The 15,827-nt window shown below is 33.8% G+C and overlaps 1 protein-coding gene across 1 annotated transcript; it reads left to right on the top strand.

The window, feature by feature from the left end:
• Window positions 1-14,462: 14,462 nt before the first annotated feature.
• LOC120203272 (transcription factor MYB13-like) lies at window positions 14,463-15,550 on the top strand. The gene is made up of 3 exons (XM_039203598.1): window positions 14,463-14,631; window positions 14,716-14,845; window positions 15,023-15,550. The coding sequence occupies exons 1-3, from the start codon at window positions 14,499-14,501 to the stop codon at window positions 15,534-15,536; spliced, it is 777 nt and encodes a 258-aa protein (XP_039059529.1). The 5' UTR covers window positions 14,463-14,498; the 3' UTR covers window positions 15,537-15,550.
• The last annotated feature ends 277 nt before the right edge of the window (window positions 15,551-15,827 follow it).

The raw sequence follows: 15,827 nt of genomic DNA on the forward strand, positions 1-15,827 counted from the left end.
GGGGACCTAAATGCAGTGCCTAAAAGTTCAGTTGACGTTTATAAATATTTACCCTAACGACAGTGAAACAACTGTTATGTCGGGGATCATATTACAAACGAACTAAATGTTTGATAATTGTATTATAAGTTTTAAAAGTTAGAAGACCTAAATGTAAGCATCTAAAAAGTTTAGTGACCATTTATATATTATACCCTATATTTAATTATGTAATGTAAAGGTAGCACTTGGCATGCATGTGTCTAAAGGGTTTTAAGGCTTTGGTCATTTTTGTATGCAAGTACAATGATTCATTTGGACAGGTACTTAGGGGTGTTTGGATCAAGGAATGTTGGATTCTCATGGGAATGAAAATCCATATTCTCATGTTTGGTGGCCGGGAATCTCATTTCCGGTAATGTTTTATTACCAAAAGTAGATTTTTTGGGTATATTACTTGGAATGTGAGTACCTCCCTTTCCTTAGGTATTATTGGATAACCGGTTTTTTGGACTAAAATACCCTTAAAAAAATTCTTTCAAAAATATCTTTCTTCTGTCATGAATAATAAATTCTACAAAGGTTAATTACAAATTTATCCTTAAACTATTTTAAATTTACAAAAAAGTCTATAATTAAAATTTTATGAAGTTCAGGGGTTAAAATAAAATGTTACCCTTTCATTAAACCTTTTTATATTTTCAATTTTGTAATATATATATATATATAGATATATATATATATATTAAATTTTTAAAGAAATATAAATATTTTCCAACTTGTTAAAAAAACAAATATATAATAAGGACAATTTGATCAAATATACATTCTAATAATCTTTTATTCCTTTAAACCAAAACACGGTAATCTTACATTCTTGCTAAACCAACCAAACACAAAATACACACATTCTCATTAATCATATTTCCTAGTAACTTTATTCCCACTGGTAATCTTACATTCCGTGAACCAAACGCACCCTTAGGGACAGACAATAAGATAAGTGGGAGTAGTCGTCTCTCTTAAAAAATTTAAAATTGTCATATATTTTAGATTTTTTATCTATGTATTTTTATTGTAAATTATTTTTACCCTCCTAGAAATTTTAACTCACGTTAATTTGTCTTCTTAACATAAAATCTTACGTCTCTCTCTACATGTACTCTTGTTTCGCAAACACGAGTTGTGTCATTTCAAGTTTTTTTTAATTAACTTTTATAATCTTAATATTAAATATATCTAGGAATTGATTTTATATTATATACTATTTTTTTTATTCATATTATTAGAACATATTTCAAGTTATCATAAACTTGACTCGCTTTTAATATTTTTTTATTTTATATATTAAAATCGGATCTAAGAATTATAATAAACCATATTATAATTTTTAGAGAAAATAACCTCAGTGACCAAAAATGCCTTATAATATACGATTTTAACAAACTTTTTTGGATTTGCCAAAATGACCAACTAAATCGCAATGCGATCGATAATTCGCAACGCGATCTCCGGTATTGCAAATCAGTTTCCAGAATCGCAACGCGAACTTCGACTATCGCATTGCGATTTACATTTCGCATTGCGATAGTCCAAGTTGCGTTGCGATTTATTACAAATTGTTCCGATAGTCCAAGTTGCGTTGCATTTGTTTCTAAGAATTTTCTCTAAAAAGAAATTCGCGCGGACGTGTCGAAGACACGTATGACCACGACCACGAGACGAGACGGGCGGCGGCGGCGGCGCACAAGAGTCCCCCTTGTTCTCTATCACTCAACAAGGAAGTGGGAAAGCCAAGCCTTAAATACCATTCCCAATAGTGTTTCCAATACTATGGGGGATTGAGCATTACCAACACTTGTTTCCAATACTATGTGATTATTCAGGAAACAATTAACAATCATGCACCTTAAAACACTGAATCAGCAACCAATGGCATTATATTATACGATAAATATGTCATAATTAAAAGTCAATCTACAATCAATCGCAATTATTGCAATTTTAAGCAAAACATTCAAAAAAATTGCATCACTCGCGAGAATAAAAAAAATTGTTATCGTGCAATTACAATCAATTGAAAATAAATTAGAATTGCATGAAAACTAAACGAAACACAAATACTTTTCATACAAATACTAAAGTCATTAACTATATTCACAAATATATCACTATTTAAGGCTCATCCCACATAGTATTGGGAACAAGTGTTGGTAATGCTCAATCTCACATAGTATTGGAAACACTATTGGGAATGGTATTTAAGGCTTGGTTTTCCCACTTCCTTGTTGAGTGATAGAGAACAAGGGGGACTCTCGTGCGCCGCCGCCGCCGTCCGTCTCGTCTCGTCTCGGGTCGTGGTCATACGTGTCTTCGACACATCCGCGCGAATACTATCTTTTTAGAGAAAATTCTTAAGAAACAAATGCAATACCACCAGTCGTTGCGATTTTGGACTATCGCAACGAACTTGGAATAAATCGCAACGCGAACTTCGACTATCGCAACGAACTTGGAATAAATCGCAACGCGAACTTCGACTATCGCAACGCGAACTTGGACTATCGCAACGAATTTGGAATAAATCGCAATGCGAACTTCGACTATCGCAACGAACTTGGACTATCGCAACGAATTTGGAAAATCGCATTGCGATAGTCGAAGTTCGCGTTGCGATAATCGATGTTCGCGTTGCGAATCTAGAAACTGATTTGCGATACCGGAGATCACGTTGCGAATTATCGATCGCATTGCGATTTAGTTGGTCATTTTGACAAATCAAAAAAAATTGATTAAAATCATATATTATAAGATATTTTTTGTCACTGATGTTATTTTCTTTAATTTTTATATTATACTATCAATTATGATTTTAATTAATAAAAATGATTTATTTTATTTACATAGAACACCGTATCGACATGGTGTCGGTAAAAGTACCCTAAAATATTTTTGATTGACTTTTAACATACCAAAATGCACGTCAGTTATGACGGATTGACGATGAGCTCATTCCGCAGCCAATAAAAATTGAGATTATGGATATTTCAGATTTCAGGTAGGAGTCTTATATTATATTTAGATTAATTAGTTTTAATTGTGATAACTGTTGAGATATTAGTTATTTAATTAAATTTATAAGAAATTATTCTGGTATATATAATTTATTATTACTTAATTGTTTCTGAGTGTGACAACTGAGAATCGTAAGAGAGAAAAAGAGAGGTCAATCATGTTGGCAAATTGCAAGCCACGTTGGATAAGACGTCCTGCGAAAGCCGGCGTTTTTCCAAAAAAAAATATTTTTTAAATTTAATATTTCTGATCAGATATCGGCCAGATTATATTTCTCGATCTAACACTTTTTGCAGTAAGGCGCGTCCTCTGCATCGCGTTATACGCTGATTTGACGTCACGTAGGAGCCGCGCCTTACCTGTGATTTTGACACGCATCAGAAAGGCGTGGGCCTTGTCCCGCGCTATACCCTTAATTACCAAATTACCCCCGCCCGTTCGCACCCATCCCTCCCTATAAATACCTTAATTTTCAATCACTTTCATCACTCTAAATCCTCTCAACTTCTCTCAAATACTTTTATATTCTATTATTAAGGTATATTTTATAATATTTAGTTTTTTAATAATTTATTTAATTATTTTAATTGCTTAATATTTTATTTAATTAATTATTTTTGCAGATATAAAATGGAAGGCGATCTACTTTGGTTGGATGGAAATCATATATCTCGACACTTTGCTGATACAGTAACATTTTAACTTTTTAATTTAATTAATTAATTTATTTAATGCATGATTATTAGTTTAAAAATTAATTTGTGTAATTATTTATTTTTTAGGAGAGAGACCGTATATTAGATCCTTTTATTAGGAACCTTAAGTTAGTTATACCTACTCGTGTAATGTCGTCTTTAGTAGAGGCTAAATTCGATCACCTAGGTAGATATCAGGGTTATTGTAAGATAGAACCAAACCTTATTTCTGTCTTAGTAGAGCGGTGGAGGCCGGAGACCCATACATTCCATCTTCCGTGCGGAGAGTGCACGATCACCCTTGAGGATGTTTCTATGCACCTAGGGCTTCCGGTGGATGGAGGTGTGATATCAGGGATAGCTTTCGGTTCTTTGACTACTTTGTGTCGGGTTAGTCTATGATGTGTCCTGGAAAATTTTAACGGTGGACGGATACCATTAAATTGGTTAGATGCCAATTTTCGGGAGTTTAGCGAGGACGCGTCTGACGATGAAGTTAAACAATATGCCGGGCGCATGCATACTGCAGCTGATAGGAGGGTTGCTGATGCCGGAAAAATCGCACAACCAAGTTCACTGTATATGGTTGCAACATCTTGGCAACTTTTATCTGGCCGGATCACTTATTTGGGGCTCGGCAGTTTTGGCTTGCCTGTACAGGGAGATGTGTCGAGCCATTGACTACAGGCATAATGCTATCGGCGGATGTCTCCCGCTGCTGCAGTCTTGGGCATGATATCGATTGCCTTTTTTATGTCCCGTTGTCAAGAACCCATTCGTATTTCCGCTACTCTGAGAGTAATTATAAAACTGATTTTGTATATTAATTTTATACAGTGAATAAGAATTATTTTTCTTAAATGGTGGTCTACTGATAGGAAAAATCATCAGGATCTACTTGATGATTTATAAAAAATTAGGGGGTTAATCGATCAGAAGGCTGTCACACAGGTATGAATTTTATTGTTTAAAAATCGATTTTATATTATAGTTATATAATTAGATTAATATTTTGATAAAAATTATATATATTTGTTTTAGTTTGAATGAGTGTCATATTCTACTGATAATGTGAGGGCGGTGATCTTTCCTGAGTTGAAGGGCCCATCAGATATTTGGATGGCAATGGTCCCGTTGATCTGTTATGCGACCGTCGAGTGGCACTCCACTGATCGCGTGCTTCGGCAATTTGGTTGTTTTCAACCAATTCCGGAAGCACCTCGCAATATGGACGAGTTGCATAACACATATAGACGCGGTAAAACAGTTACAGATTGGCTGGTGAGGCATCATGAGTGGGTCATGTTGTGGGATGATCGACATCAGTGCCTTCCCCATAGAGAGCCCATTTATGTTGATGACTTAACGGTCGGTGATGATTATTATGAGTGGTTCAACAGAAACGAGAAATCGTTTCTGCTTCCCGAGGATGCACGAGGGCGGACCTTTCCACGACATCGACAGAGACGTTCACCGACATAGCACCATCGTCCCCCGACTCGTGGATGGAGAGCAGGTACATCCGGTTCATCCTCAGTTGCACCAGCAAGACCTTCACAGCAGCCACCGTATCCAGCAACTTACATACCGCAACCATATATGATGTCGCCACCGACTTTCCATTACCAGATGTCACCGCCGCCGCCTTTACCTGCTTTTATGACCTCGCTGCCGCCGTCATCACAGATTACCCCTCCTGGAGGCTATTATGGATCTATGTTTACAAATATGACTTGGGGTTCATATATTAGATATTTAGCGGGTTCAGCCTCATCACCCATGGCCGCAGCACAGACACCTCCTGTACAGTTTTCACACTCAGCGATGTCTGGGTTTTATGAGTTTTCCCCAGTTTTCGCAGGCCGGTGGGATAATCAGTCATACCTCCAGGGTTCTTATTCTATGGTGCTGCTTCATCGTCATCAGCTCCTCATCAACCGAATGTACCTACTCAAGATAACGACGACGACGATGATGATGGTGGTGATGATGATGACAGCGATGAGTCACAACCAGTGATACGAAGAAATCCTCGTCGAGACCGACATCCATCGCCCTACAGAACACATTCGCGTCGCAGGTATCGATAGAATTTTTTTATTATTATATTTGTATTTAGTTTATTGGACTTTTTAATTATAATATTTTATTATTTCTCATTTAATTCTTACTTTATTTTGTTAAATTTGTTTGACCTTTTTTTAATGTATTTCAGTTAATTTTGTTTATTACCATTTAATATCCGTTATTGTAATTTGGTTCTCATTTACCATTTAATACTTTTGTGAGTTTGTTGTATTTAAAATTTTGAAATACCAAATTGTTCGATAATTTTCTTAAGTTTGTCACTTTATCTCTTTTATTATAATCACATATAACGCAAACGTCCAATCTTGTATTATTGTATCATTTTTTTAATCTTCATAAGCGATTATCGAATGACATTAACTTGAAGTAAATGCAAATCAAAAGTACAAGAATTATTATTTGATAAACAAATACATTATTTCCTCATCAATTGTTACTTGATGGCAATAGAAGTTGACATGTTTTTCTAGTGTGTCCTGGGTTTCTACAATGCCTACATCTTCTGACTTGTCTAGATCTTTCTCGAATATCCATATCGCAATGAATTCGATTGGATTTTGGACGACCACGCTCCCTCAATTAACTCGGATTTGGTACAATCGAAAGCCAATCTTGAACCTCATCAGGGTCTTTGTCATTACCTATGAGGGGAAACTCAAATTCGTATACCTTAAAAACTTCAGATAGTAGGTATACAGGATCCACAAAATGGTTATAGTCTTGACGTATATGCGAGCAAGCTGCTATCACATGAGAGCATGGATACTTAAGAGCTTGAAAAAACCCGCAGTCGCACGTTCTGTCCCTTAGATTTACTCTTAACGACATAGCTTCAATCCCTTGAAGAGGTCGCGACAACTCTGTGACATGAAACATTTCATGCCTTCTAGAGAAGCTTGTTACAGACATTCCATTTGATGTAGAATTTTTTTTTCTGTAGATCTGCAACTAATCTAGGGTGATAGACATGACCGCCTTGCATCCAGGTTTGAGCTTGTCCCCCAAGCTTCTCAAAAAACGCCCCCAAACAAAAATATGTAGTCTTTACCAAAGCCGCTACTGGTAAGTGACGTGCACCCTTTAAAGTTGAATTGATTGCCTCTACCAAGTTGGTCGTCATGTGTCCATATCGATATCCACCATCATATGCGTTCGTCCACATTTCTTTATCGATAAGGCTGATGTAATCGTATCCTTCCTCGTTCTTTACCCGCAAATCTTGAAGCATTGATTCAAATGTTCGAGGAAGTAGTTCGTAACCTGATCAAAAAATGTATAACTTACTAACTTGCTTTCTTTGCAAAATTAAAACGATCGAAAGAAAACAAACTACATCAGTTTCACTTACTCATGCGCACAATTAATTGACGCTCATCATTCTTCTTGTACCTTCCATGGTAGTTCGCAGCAATGTGTCGGAGACAATACCTATGTTGGACAAAGGGTAGTTGCCACATTGGACCTAAATACTCTATTGCTTCTTTGATCCCAGCTCTGCGATCTAAAATGACACAGATGGTTTCCCTCGTGATAACACGTGCACGTAAATTTTGGAGGAAAAAAACCCAAGAATTTGTATCTTCTCCTTCGACAAGAGAAAAAGCAACTGGAAGAATGTTGCGATTGTCATCTTGGACAACTGCCAATAATAAAACTTGCTTGTATTTTCCATACAAGAAAGTCTCGTCGATCTGGACCACAGGCTTGCAGTATTTTACAATATTAAGGCACTGTGGGTAAGTCCAAAAAACCCGGTAGAATTGGCATCGATCGCGGAGAACTCGATCATTATCGTATGCATAGGAGGTTTCAAAGTCCACAATTGTCCCAGGATTCAACCTCTGCACCAGCCTAAACCAGCCTAGAAGTTCGTTATAAGATGCATCACATTCGCCATGAAGTTTGACAATATTATTTTGTTTTGCCAAACAAGCTTTTTTATAGGAGACAGTGTACCCATACTGCGATTGTATAGCTGAAATCAATACAACAACAACTATATGAGAGCTTGCTTTTACCATGGGCATTATGGCTTGACATATATCACTTCAGAGTCCAAGTTGGGATGATCTTGGTTGACCCCTCCAGCACAACATGTGTGAGGACCGTTGTATATTGTTAGTTCCCATCTGTTGTTTTTCCTCTTCCTCTTTGATACACGAACCATCCAACTGCATCCGTTTTTGCGCCGGGCACAGTAGCATACATATTTTTCGGTCGTGGAGCGGTAGACTCTGGACTGAACAGAATTACGGATATTGTAATTTTTTATAGCCATCATCGCTTCTTCCTTGCTTGAAAACTACATGCCTAAAGATAACTCACCATTATTTATTGATGAGTAATCCATAGTCACCGAGATGATCCCGCAATTTTGGCCCGTACATTACATCATAATCAGCTTCATACATGTGTTGGAGGGTCAGTTTGTGCCACATTTGCTGGAACTTCATCTACATCATCATCACCATCGGAGTTGAATTGTGGTGATTCTGGGTTAATGAATAGTCCAGTCTTAGAACCATCCACACCAGGCTCATGAAGCGGTTCTTCTGGTGGAGATGATGGTTCCTTCATGCTCTCCAAATTTAGGTCAAAGAACCTACTACTAGCACGTTTTCCCCTTGAACTAGAAGGCATATATGGATTGAGATCGAAAAAGCTCGCAGTCGAATGCCTCCCCCTGGAGCTTGAAGCCATCGTGTCAAATGAAAACTGCACAGATTGTTGCGTCGATGGCATCTCCATATTAAGGTCAAAGAAATTTGCAGATAAATGTCTTCCCCTCAAACTAGACGCGATATTGACATACGAATTGTTCGTAGACCCACCTCGGTACATATCGTAAAGAGTTGCGGATGAATGTCTTCCCATTGAAGTTGATGTGCCAGCACAATAATGTGGATTTCCCATTATGGCATTAAAATCATTACACATTACTGTAGTCGGGCTGTCAACTTGATTAACTTTTTCAGCCAGCCCATAGTGTGAGCTTAATGGCTGACCCCGAACAGCACGCACTTGAACAAACTTTTCATACATCTCAATATCGACGTCTGAATAATTACTTTGAGAATCAGCCATCATTTCAACATCATCATTGTTCGATAGTTCGAACGCTGTATAAATTAATGGCAACAATGATATTGGAAATCTGTATTGCAACGGCGACATTCTTCTACTACTTCCAAGATGAACCTTCTTCGAAATCTTCGTTATCAGATCCTCAAGAGTTATGTTTCTCTTGAATGATATTTTAACACGCTCATTTGATACGAATACAACGCCGGTTTCATCTTCTCGAATTTCCATCATAATAAACAATAGCTGAAAGTCGCGTCATTCTTAGAGTTTAAAAGTGCAACAATATTATATCTGCAAAAAAACAACTGAAACAAACCTGATTAAATAAATAATATATGACCAAAAATATAATAGAATAATTTTTTTACACATAAATGTAAATAATTTAAATAATATAATTTTATATTATTACATGCACCGAAAAAATATTTCGACGTATGCTCCCATTTTCTAATTCTACAAACACAAATTAATTGAAAACAATTAGTATAATATTTTCAAATATCATATATAACTATAAATAATATTATAACAAAATTACCTTATAACGAAAGATCGAGCAAACTTTTGAATCAAATATAAGATGATTGTCGGATGTTATTTACTTATTCAAAGGATTGTTGGTGAGAGAGTTTACGGGAGACGACTATTATAGCCGAGAGAGGATGCCTTAAAGCCGAGAAGTTTGGGAAAATAATGCAAGGCGCGGTCCTAGCACCGCACCTTGCATTATGCATGTTTGATAATTGAGATAATTGAATAGCGGGACCCCTGCCCCGCGCTATATCTTACGTGGCGTAAGGTGCGGCCCCTGCCCCGCGCCATACACGTGTATCCATGTCAGCATAAGGCGCGCCTCACCCCACGTGACGCCAAATCAGCGTATAGCGCGGTGCAGGGGGCGCCTTACTGCAAAGGGTGTTAGATCGGAAAAAATAGTCTGACCGGTGCCTGATCGGGAATATTAAATTAAAAAGATGATTTTTCGAGAAAAATGCCACGACAACTTTCACATAATTAAAATTATAATAATGATTGAAGCATCCTTGAATTTGTCTAAAAAATCATTTTAATCCTTAAATTTATTTTCTCATTTTTAAAATAGTTTGTGCGATTTAAAAGAAATATATTTTGAAATTTTCTTAATCGATTACTAATATATGTATATAATTTGAAGACATAAATGATCGAAATTAGATGTCTTAGAAAGGATCAGGGGCGGACCCAGGACAAAAATTCAGGGGTTGCACAAAAAAAATCTTATAAAATTTTTTAAGGGTTGCACAATATTAAAGGTGATACTTGTATTAATTAGAAAAAATTAAAAAAAAATTAATACTAAGTAGATAATTTTATTACACAAATTTTTTTTTCTATAAGAATTTAACTGAAATATGGGGATTCTACCTAAAAATCGCAAAATATATATATATAAATACTAAAATAATATCATTTGATCAATGTTCCTCACAATTTGAGGGGTTACCCGGGCTACCCCTGGCAACCCCTGGGTCTGCCCATGGAAAGGATAATATTTTATTTTATCATAAAGATCCCTCGTTAGTTATTTTTATTATTTTAATCTTTAAATGTTTTTATAATGTTTTTATCAAATTAAATCAACTAACAACAAATAACAGTGGAACTGACATCAATTTATATTATTTATTATTGCCAATGTTGATGTTAATTATTTAAATCTTTAATAATTTCTTTTGATCTAATGAAATATAGCTTTGTGTTCCTTGGGAGTCAAAGAAAACATAGCTTTGTGATTAGCCCTGTTTTAGTCCAAGAAAGTAGAAGTTTTTGATTGGTAGAAAAAATTGCCGTCCACCTCATATGATTGATGCCCAACTAAAAGAATTTGACCATTTATATAAGGTTGGTTTTAAAAGTTTTCAATTATCAATTGATTCATGTTAGACTATAAATTCAACTTAGATCTCAAAATTTTAAATACCAATAAATTTAGAATATTACTGAAATATCAAATGAGATGACTATCCAGTTCAGTTGGTAGAGTACAAGATTTTTAACTTTGAGGTCGTGGGACCGAGTCCCACGGAGGATATTTCATAATTCGGAGGTTTTCTACGAAAGTTGCCCCCAACTTGATGTTGGGGGCAGCCTACTATCTTACTTCTCCCTTATCCCATTACATATGGGAACAAGGGACAACCATTATTACTGAAATATCAAAATATTATGGAATAAAAAAGTAAAAAAAAATACGTAATAGATTGTGACTTTTAAGGTATGTAAGCATATAAAATTTTGTTAAATAATTAATTTTAACGATTTCAGTGAAAATAATATTGTTTTCTTCTAGAGATGGATTGAGTATCTATGTCTAGTAAAAAGGATTATTGTTATTTTTAAATATTTCGTGTTAGAGTATCTATGTATTGTGTGTGTGCATTATGAAAGAACCTAAACAAATATTATTTTGTAAGCTCCCTATATTATTATTTTATTTTTGATAATCTATGGGTCTATTTAAAAGAAAAAAAGAATGTATTTTTAAACATAAAAAAGCACCGGCGTAAATTCAATGTAGTAGAACGTTGAAAGTTATTTCAATTTTCACTTGCTTTTACTTTAGAAAATGGCAATTTGCGAGACAAAAACAAGCGATTTGTTACCTAATTAATTGTTTACATCATTTTGGAGGAAATCTAGGGTTCTAATGTTTTTTTCATCTTACAAAAAATCTAATTACACGCATTAATAATTTATTCTCATTCCTTAAAAAATATCTGGATAGTCATAGTTTAATAATCAAATAATTACCAACAAAGTTGGTTCAGGTGGTAAGTAGCTTGATATTGCTTAAGTAAAAATCTAGGTTCAAGTCCGTGTGTATGCAGAAAATCTCCGTTGGGAGACTCATCCATCAAAACCAGGTGTGCGACCCAGATTGATCCATATTAATCAGGACGAACTCTTGGAACTGGAGGTCAATAAAAAAAATCAAATTGTTAAATAATTCTATTTAGTGTATACACGAAAATTTCAATCGATAAGATATATCATGTATAAATTCTATTTTGTTATACATAAAAGTTTCGATTGATCAAGATTGATATTATAGATCAAATTCTATCATTAGTTTTTTGCATTATATATAAATTATGAATTTAACATTAGTATTTAGTTTGATAATTTTAGTTTACATGCTTTTCTAAAAAAATAAAATTCTAATCTTATTACACAAAATTTAAGATAATATGAATGTTACAAAAACTTAAAAGAATTAAGTTAAAAAAACATAAATTAAATCTAGAATTGACATACAATACGAAAATTGAACAAACTAAATAATGTATACATAAAACATAATATTAGACAATGTAAACCTAAAAGATTCTGCAGCGATTTGTGTAGTGTACGCAAGAGGATGAAGTGAGGAGTCACGACAAAAGTGAAGCAATATAAAGACCAAATATTGAAGCCAAAGCAGCTTTCGCATTGCCCTTTCTATCCCACTTGTCTACCACTTTATTGGCCAATCAATATTCAATATAATATTTAATTTCCATCATATTATCATCACGTGCTTTCCTTCTCAATAAATATATCAATGCAACCTTTTTTTATAACATTTCAATTTTTTTATTAGTAATTAATAAATATAAAAAATTGCTACGATTTCTTAAAAATATAAATCTTAAAATTACATATGAATTGAGGGACAAAAGAGAGCAAATAAATTGAAATACCAATTTTTAATGGAACTTACATGATAGTTTATATTTACGCTTTTCTATTTTCTATATTTTATTATTTAGTAAAAAATTTATAATTTCTTAATTATTTGTTGATATAACATTTAAAATAAATATGTCAATTTGAAATAGATGTGAATTAAATTTAAAATTGATATTATTAAAAAATTGCTTAAAACAAATTTGAACATTAATTATAAAATATATAAAATGTAATTTTTGAGCATTTGCCTAAGGAAAACAACAAAATTTAGTAGCTGCGTTCCGATTAACTTTTAAAAGTCATAAAGGAAGCCAGTTGTTGGCAATAGGCGCTCAAACTTAGTTGAATTGAATTGAATTGAACTGCATGAATAAAGTTCATGTTCATGCACACTCACCATTCTTTTGGACATAAAATGTTTATACACGCGGCGGTGGATATAAATTTGTTTTTAGAGTGGATATATATATATATTATTAATATAACTTTTTGATATCCAGGTGATATGATAAAATTTCAGGGTGGACATATTTGTATTAATGAATTTTTTTTAGTTTTTAAAATGAAAATTCGAATTTTAGGAAATTTCAAAATGGACATATATTCACCCTAAAATCAACGTACGTCCGCCACTACATACACAACTAGTTTTTATTAGCGAGTATTTTTAAAAGAAAAAATTAACTATGATTTTAACTCATAAGAGAATTATATACAATCAGAATGGAACGAGGGAATTAGCGGAGTAGTTCTCTCCCCTAAAGTTTTTAAATTTTTCATATAATTTATTTATTTTTATATTTTCTACTCATAATCTATTTTTTCTATTAAAAATTTATATATTCATTCTTATAACATAAAATTATACATCCGTCTTTATATATAATTTTTTTTGGTAATTTATTTTATTTAATAAACAAAGATATGAAGTCAAAGTAACAAGTGCATTTTTCTTTGTTGAAATACTGTAATTTAATTCACATTTTAGTATTAATCATGGATGACGACACAGAGTAGAAATGCCCACGTTTTAATTTGACCTTTGGACCACCTCATAGCCGCACTTCAATATGAAAGGGATTTTGATACACTAAAGATCAAAGAAAGGAAATTTCCTATAGATTGTGTGATATATATATATATATATATATATATATATATATATATATATATATATATATATATATATATATATATGAATTGTTGTTATTTTTTGAAATTATGGATTCGAATATCACTAATGTTAATGGTACAAGCGTTTTAATATCAAATAATTTAGAGTTATCTTTAAAAAATAATAATATCTTATATTTAATCTAGATTAATAAAAATAATAATATTTATTTCTAATTTGTCAATATATAACCAACATTTCTGCTGTGATAGGAAAACTTAAGAATAATTTAGGACAGATTTTAATTTAAAATATTATTTATTAATTTAAAAAAATTATACAATTAATATACTAATTTTATTTACAACTCATCATATTATTACTTCAAATCTTAGTATAAAACATCATTTCTTATTTTCTTAAAATGCTATACATAATTAATAATAATTTTAGTTCCAACAAAAATATTACATGAATTTTTATAATAATTATACAATTTATATAAATTATTATGAATAATTTAATATTTTTTATTTTAACTTAAAATATTATTTTATTTAATTTAAAAAATTATGCACTTCCTAATAATTATTATTTTTTACATCCAACTTTTTTTTTGTCAACTCACATGATGTGATAACATTTTCGCATCCCCATAAGTAGCCCATCTTTGTACTTAAAAGCAATTCTCTCGTCATCTCCAAAACACAGTAAACAGCGTTTCGTTTAGCCGAGGAGAAAGAGAAAGAAGAATGGTGAGAGCTCCATGTTGTGAGAAAATGGGATTGAAGAAAGGTCCTTGGGCCCCCGAAGAAGACCAGATTCTCATCAACTACATTCAACTCCACGGCCATGGAAACTGGCGAGCTCTCCCCAAACAAGCTGGTATCCTCCCCTTCATTCTTTTTCAAAAACCCAGAAAAAAAACCACAAAGCATCGTCGTTAATCTTGTTCCTTGTTGTTTCCAGGTTTATTGAGGTGTGGAAAGAGTTGCAGGCTACGTTGGACAAATTACTTGAGGCCTGATATTAAACGAGGGAATTTCACCTGGGAGGAAGAAGACGCCATTATCAACTTACACGAACTGCTTGGTAACAGGTAAGGATCGATTTTTGATAATCATATTTTTAATTCCAATTTGATTGTAAAATACAAGCATAGAAATCCGTGGGTACTGAAAAGATTCCTTGCATGATTGTCCGTTTTGTTTATTATAATAAAACAAGATCAGAACTTCGATAATCACAATATACTGATTCTCTCCTTTTTTTACAGATGGTCAGCGATTGCGGCGAGGTTTCCTGGACGGACGGACAACGAAATCAAGAACGTATGGCACACACACTTGAAGAAGAGGCTCAAACACAACAACCATGGCAATAACCGACAACAACAACTCATTGATTCACCCAAAGACATCAAAAAACAACCACCACCCGTGAAATTTACTGCCCCCGTGACTGCAGATAGCCCCCAACAGTCGAGCAGCGACGCTTCGACGTTAACGACAAGCGACACCAACAGCTACAGCCGTAGTACCACTTTCACCATGAACACCGAAACAAACGAAGATGGTGGTGTCTCCGACATCGACGAGAACTTCTGGTCGGAAGTATTCTCGGCGGATAACTCGAGCATGGCCGCCGATTTCCATGTGGTTGTTGATCAGTATTTCACGAGCTCATTGGGAGCGATGAATGACTACCGTCCCGGTGTTTATGATACCGATGGTAACATGGATTTTTGGTGTGATCTTTTCACCAGAGCGGCGGATTTACCTGAGTTTTGAGTTTGATATCTATGTAATTAACCTCTTCGATCAATGTAACACTTTAGTCTTTTTTTCTTTTTCAATTTTAACCTCTTCATTATTGAGATTGGGATTAAAATAAACATGTAGGAAGATCTTGATATTGTTAAATCTTGGAAATTACTACTTTCAAATACAATAATTTGGGCAGCACTAAGTCAACTAACGAGTGCTTGGCAAAACAAGACTATAATTGGTATGTGTGTGCTTCTCAAATGCTTGCTCCACCTCATTAATTGCAACATTCACATGTAACCTTCCCTTGTTTTT

This window comes from Hibiscus syriacus, unplaced genomic scaffold, assembly GCF_006381635.1.
Source record: "Hibiscus syriacus cultivar Baekdansim isolate YM2019G1 unplaced genomic scaffold, ASM638163v2 tig00009567_pilon, whole genome shotgun sequence".
NCBI lineage: Eukaryota > Viridiplantae > Streptophyta > Magnoliopsida > Malvales > Malvaceae > Hibiscus > Hibiscus syriacus.

What these genes read in the sequence shown, in the direction of transcription:
- LOC120203272 (XM_039203598.1), top strand. Translation starts at nt 14,499, where the DNA reads ATGGTGAGAGCTCCATGTTGTGAGAAAATGGGATTGAAGAAAGGTCCT. An exon ending in AGCTCTCCCCAAACAAGCTG is followed by an intron (nt 14,632 to 14,715) that starts GTATCCTCCCCT and finishes TGTTGTTTCCAG; the next exon opens with GTTTATTGAGGTGTGGAAAG. An exon ending in CACGAACTGCTTGGTAACAG is followed by an intron (nt 14,846 to 15,022) that starts GTAAGGATCGAT and finishes CTTTTTTTACAG; the next exon opens with ATGGTCAGCGATTGCGGCGA.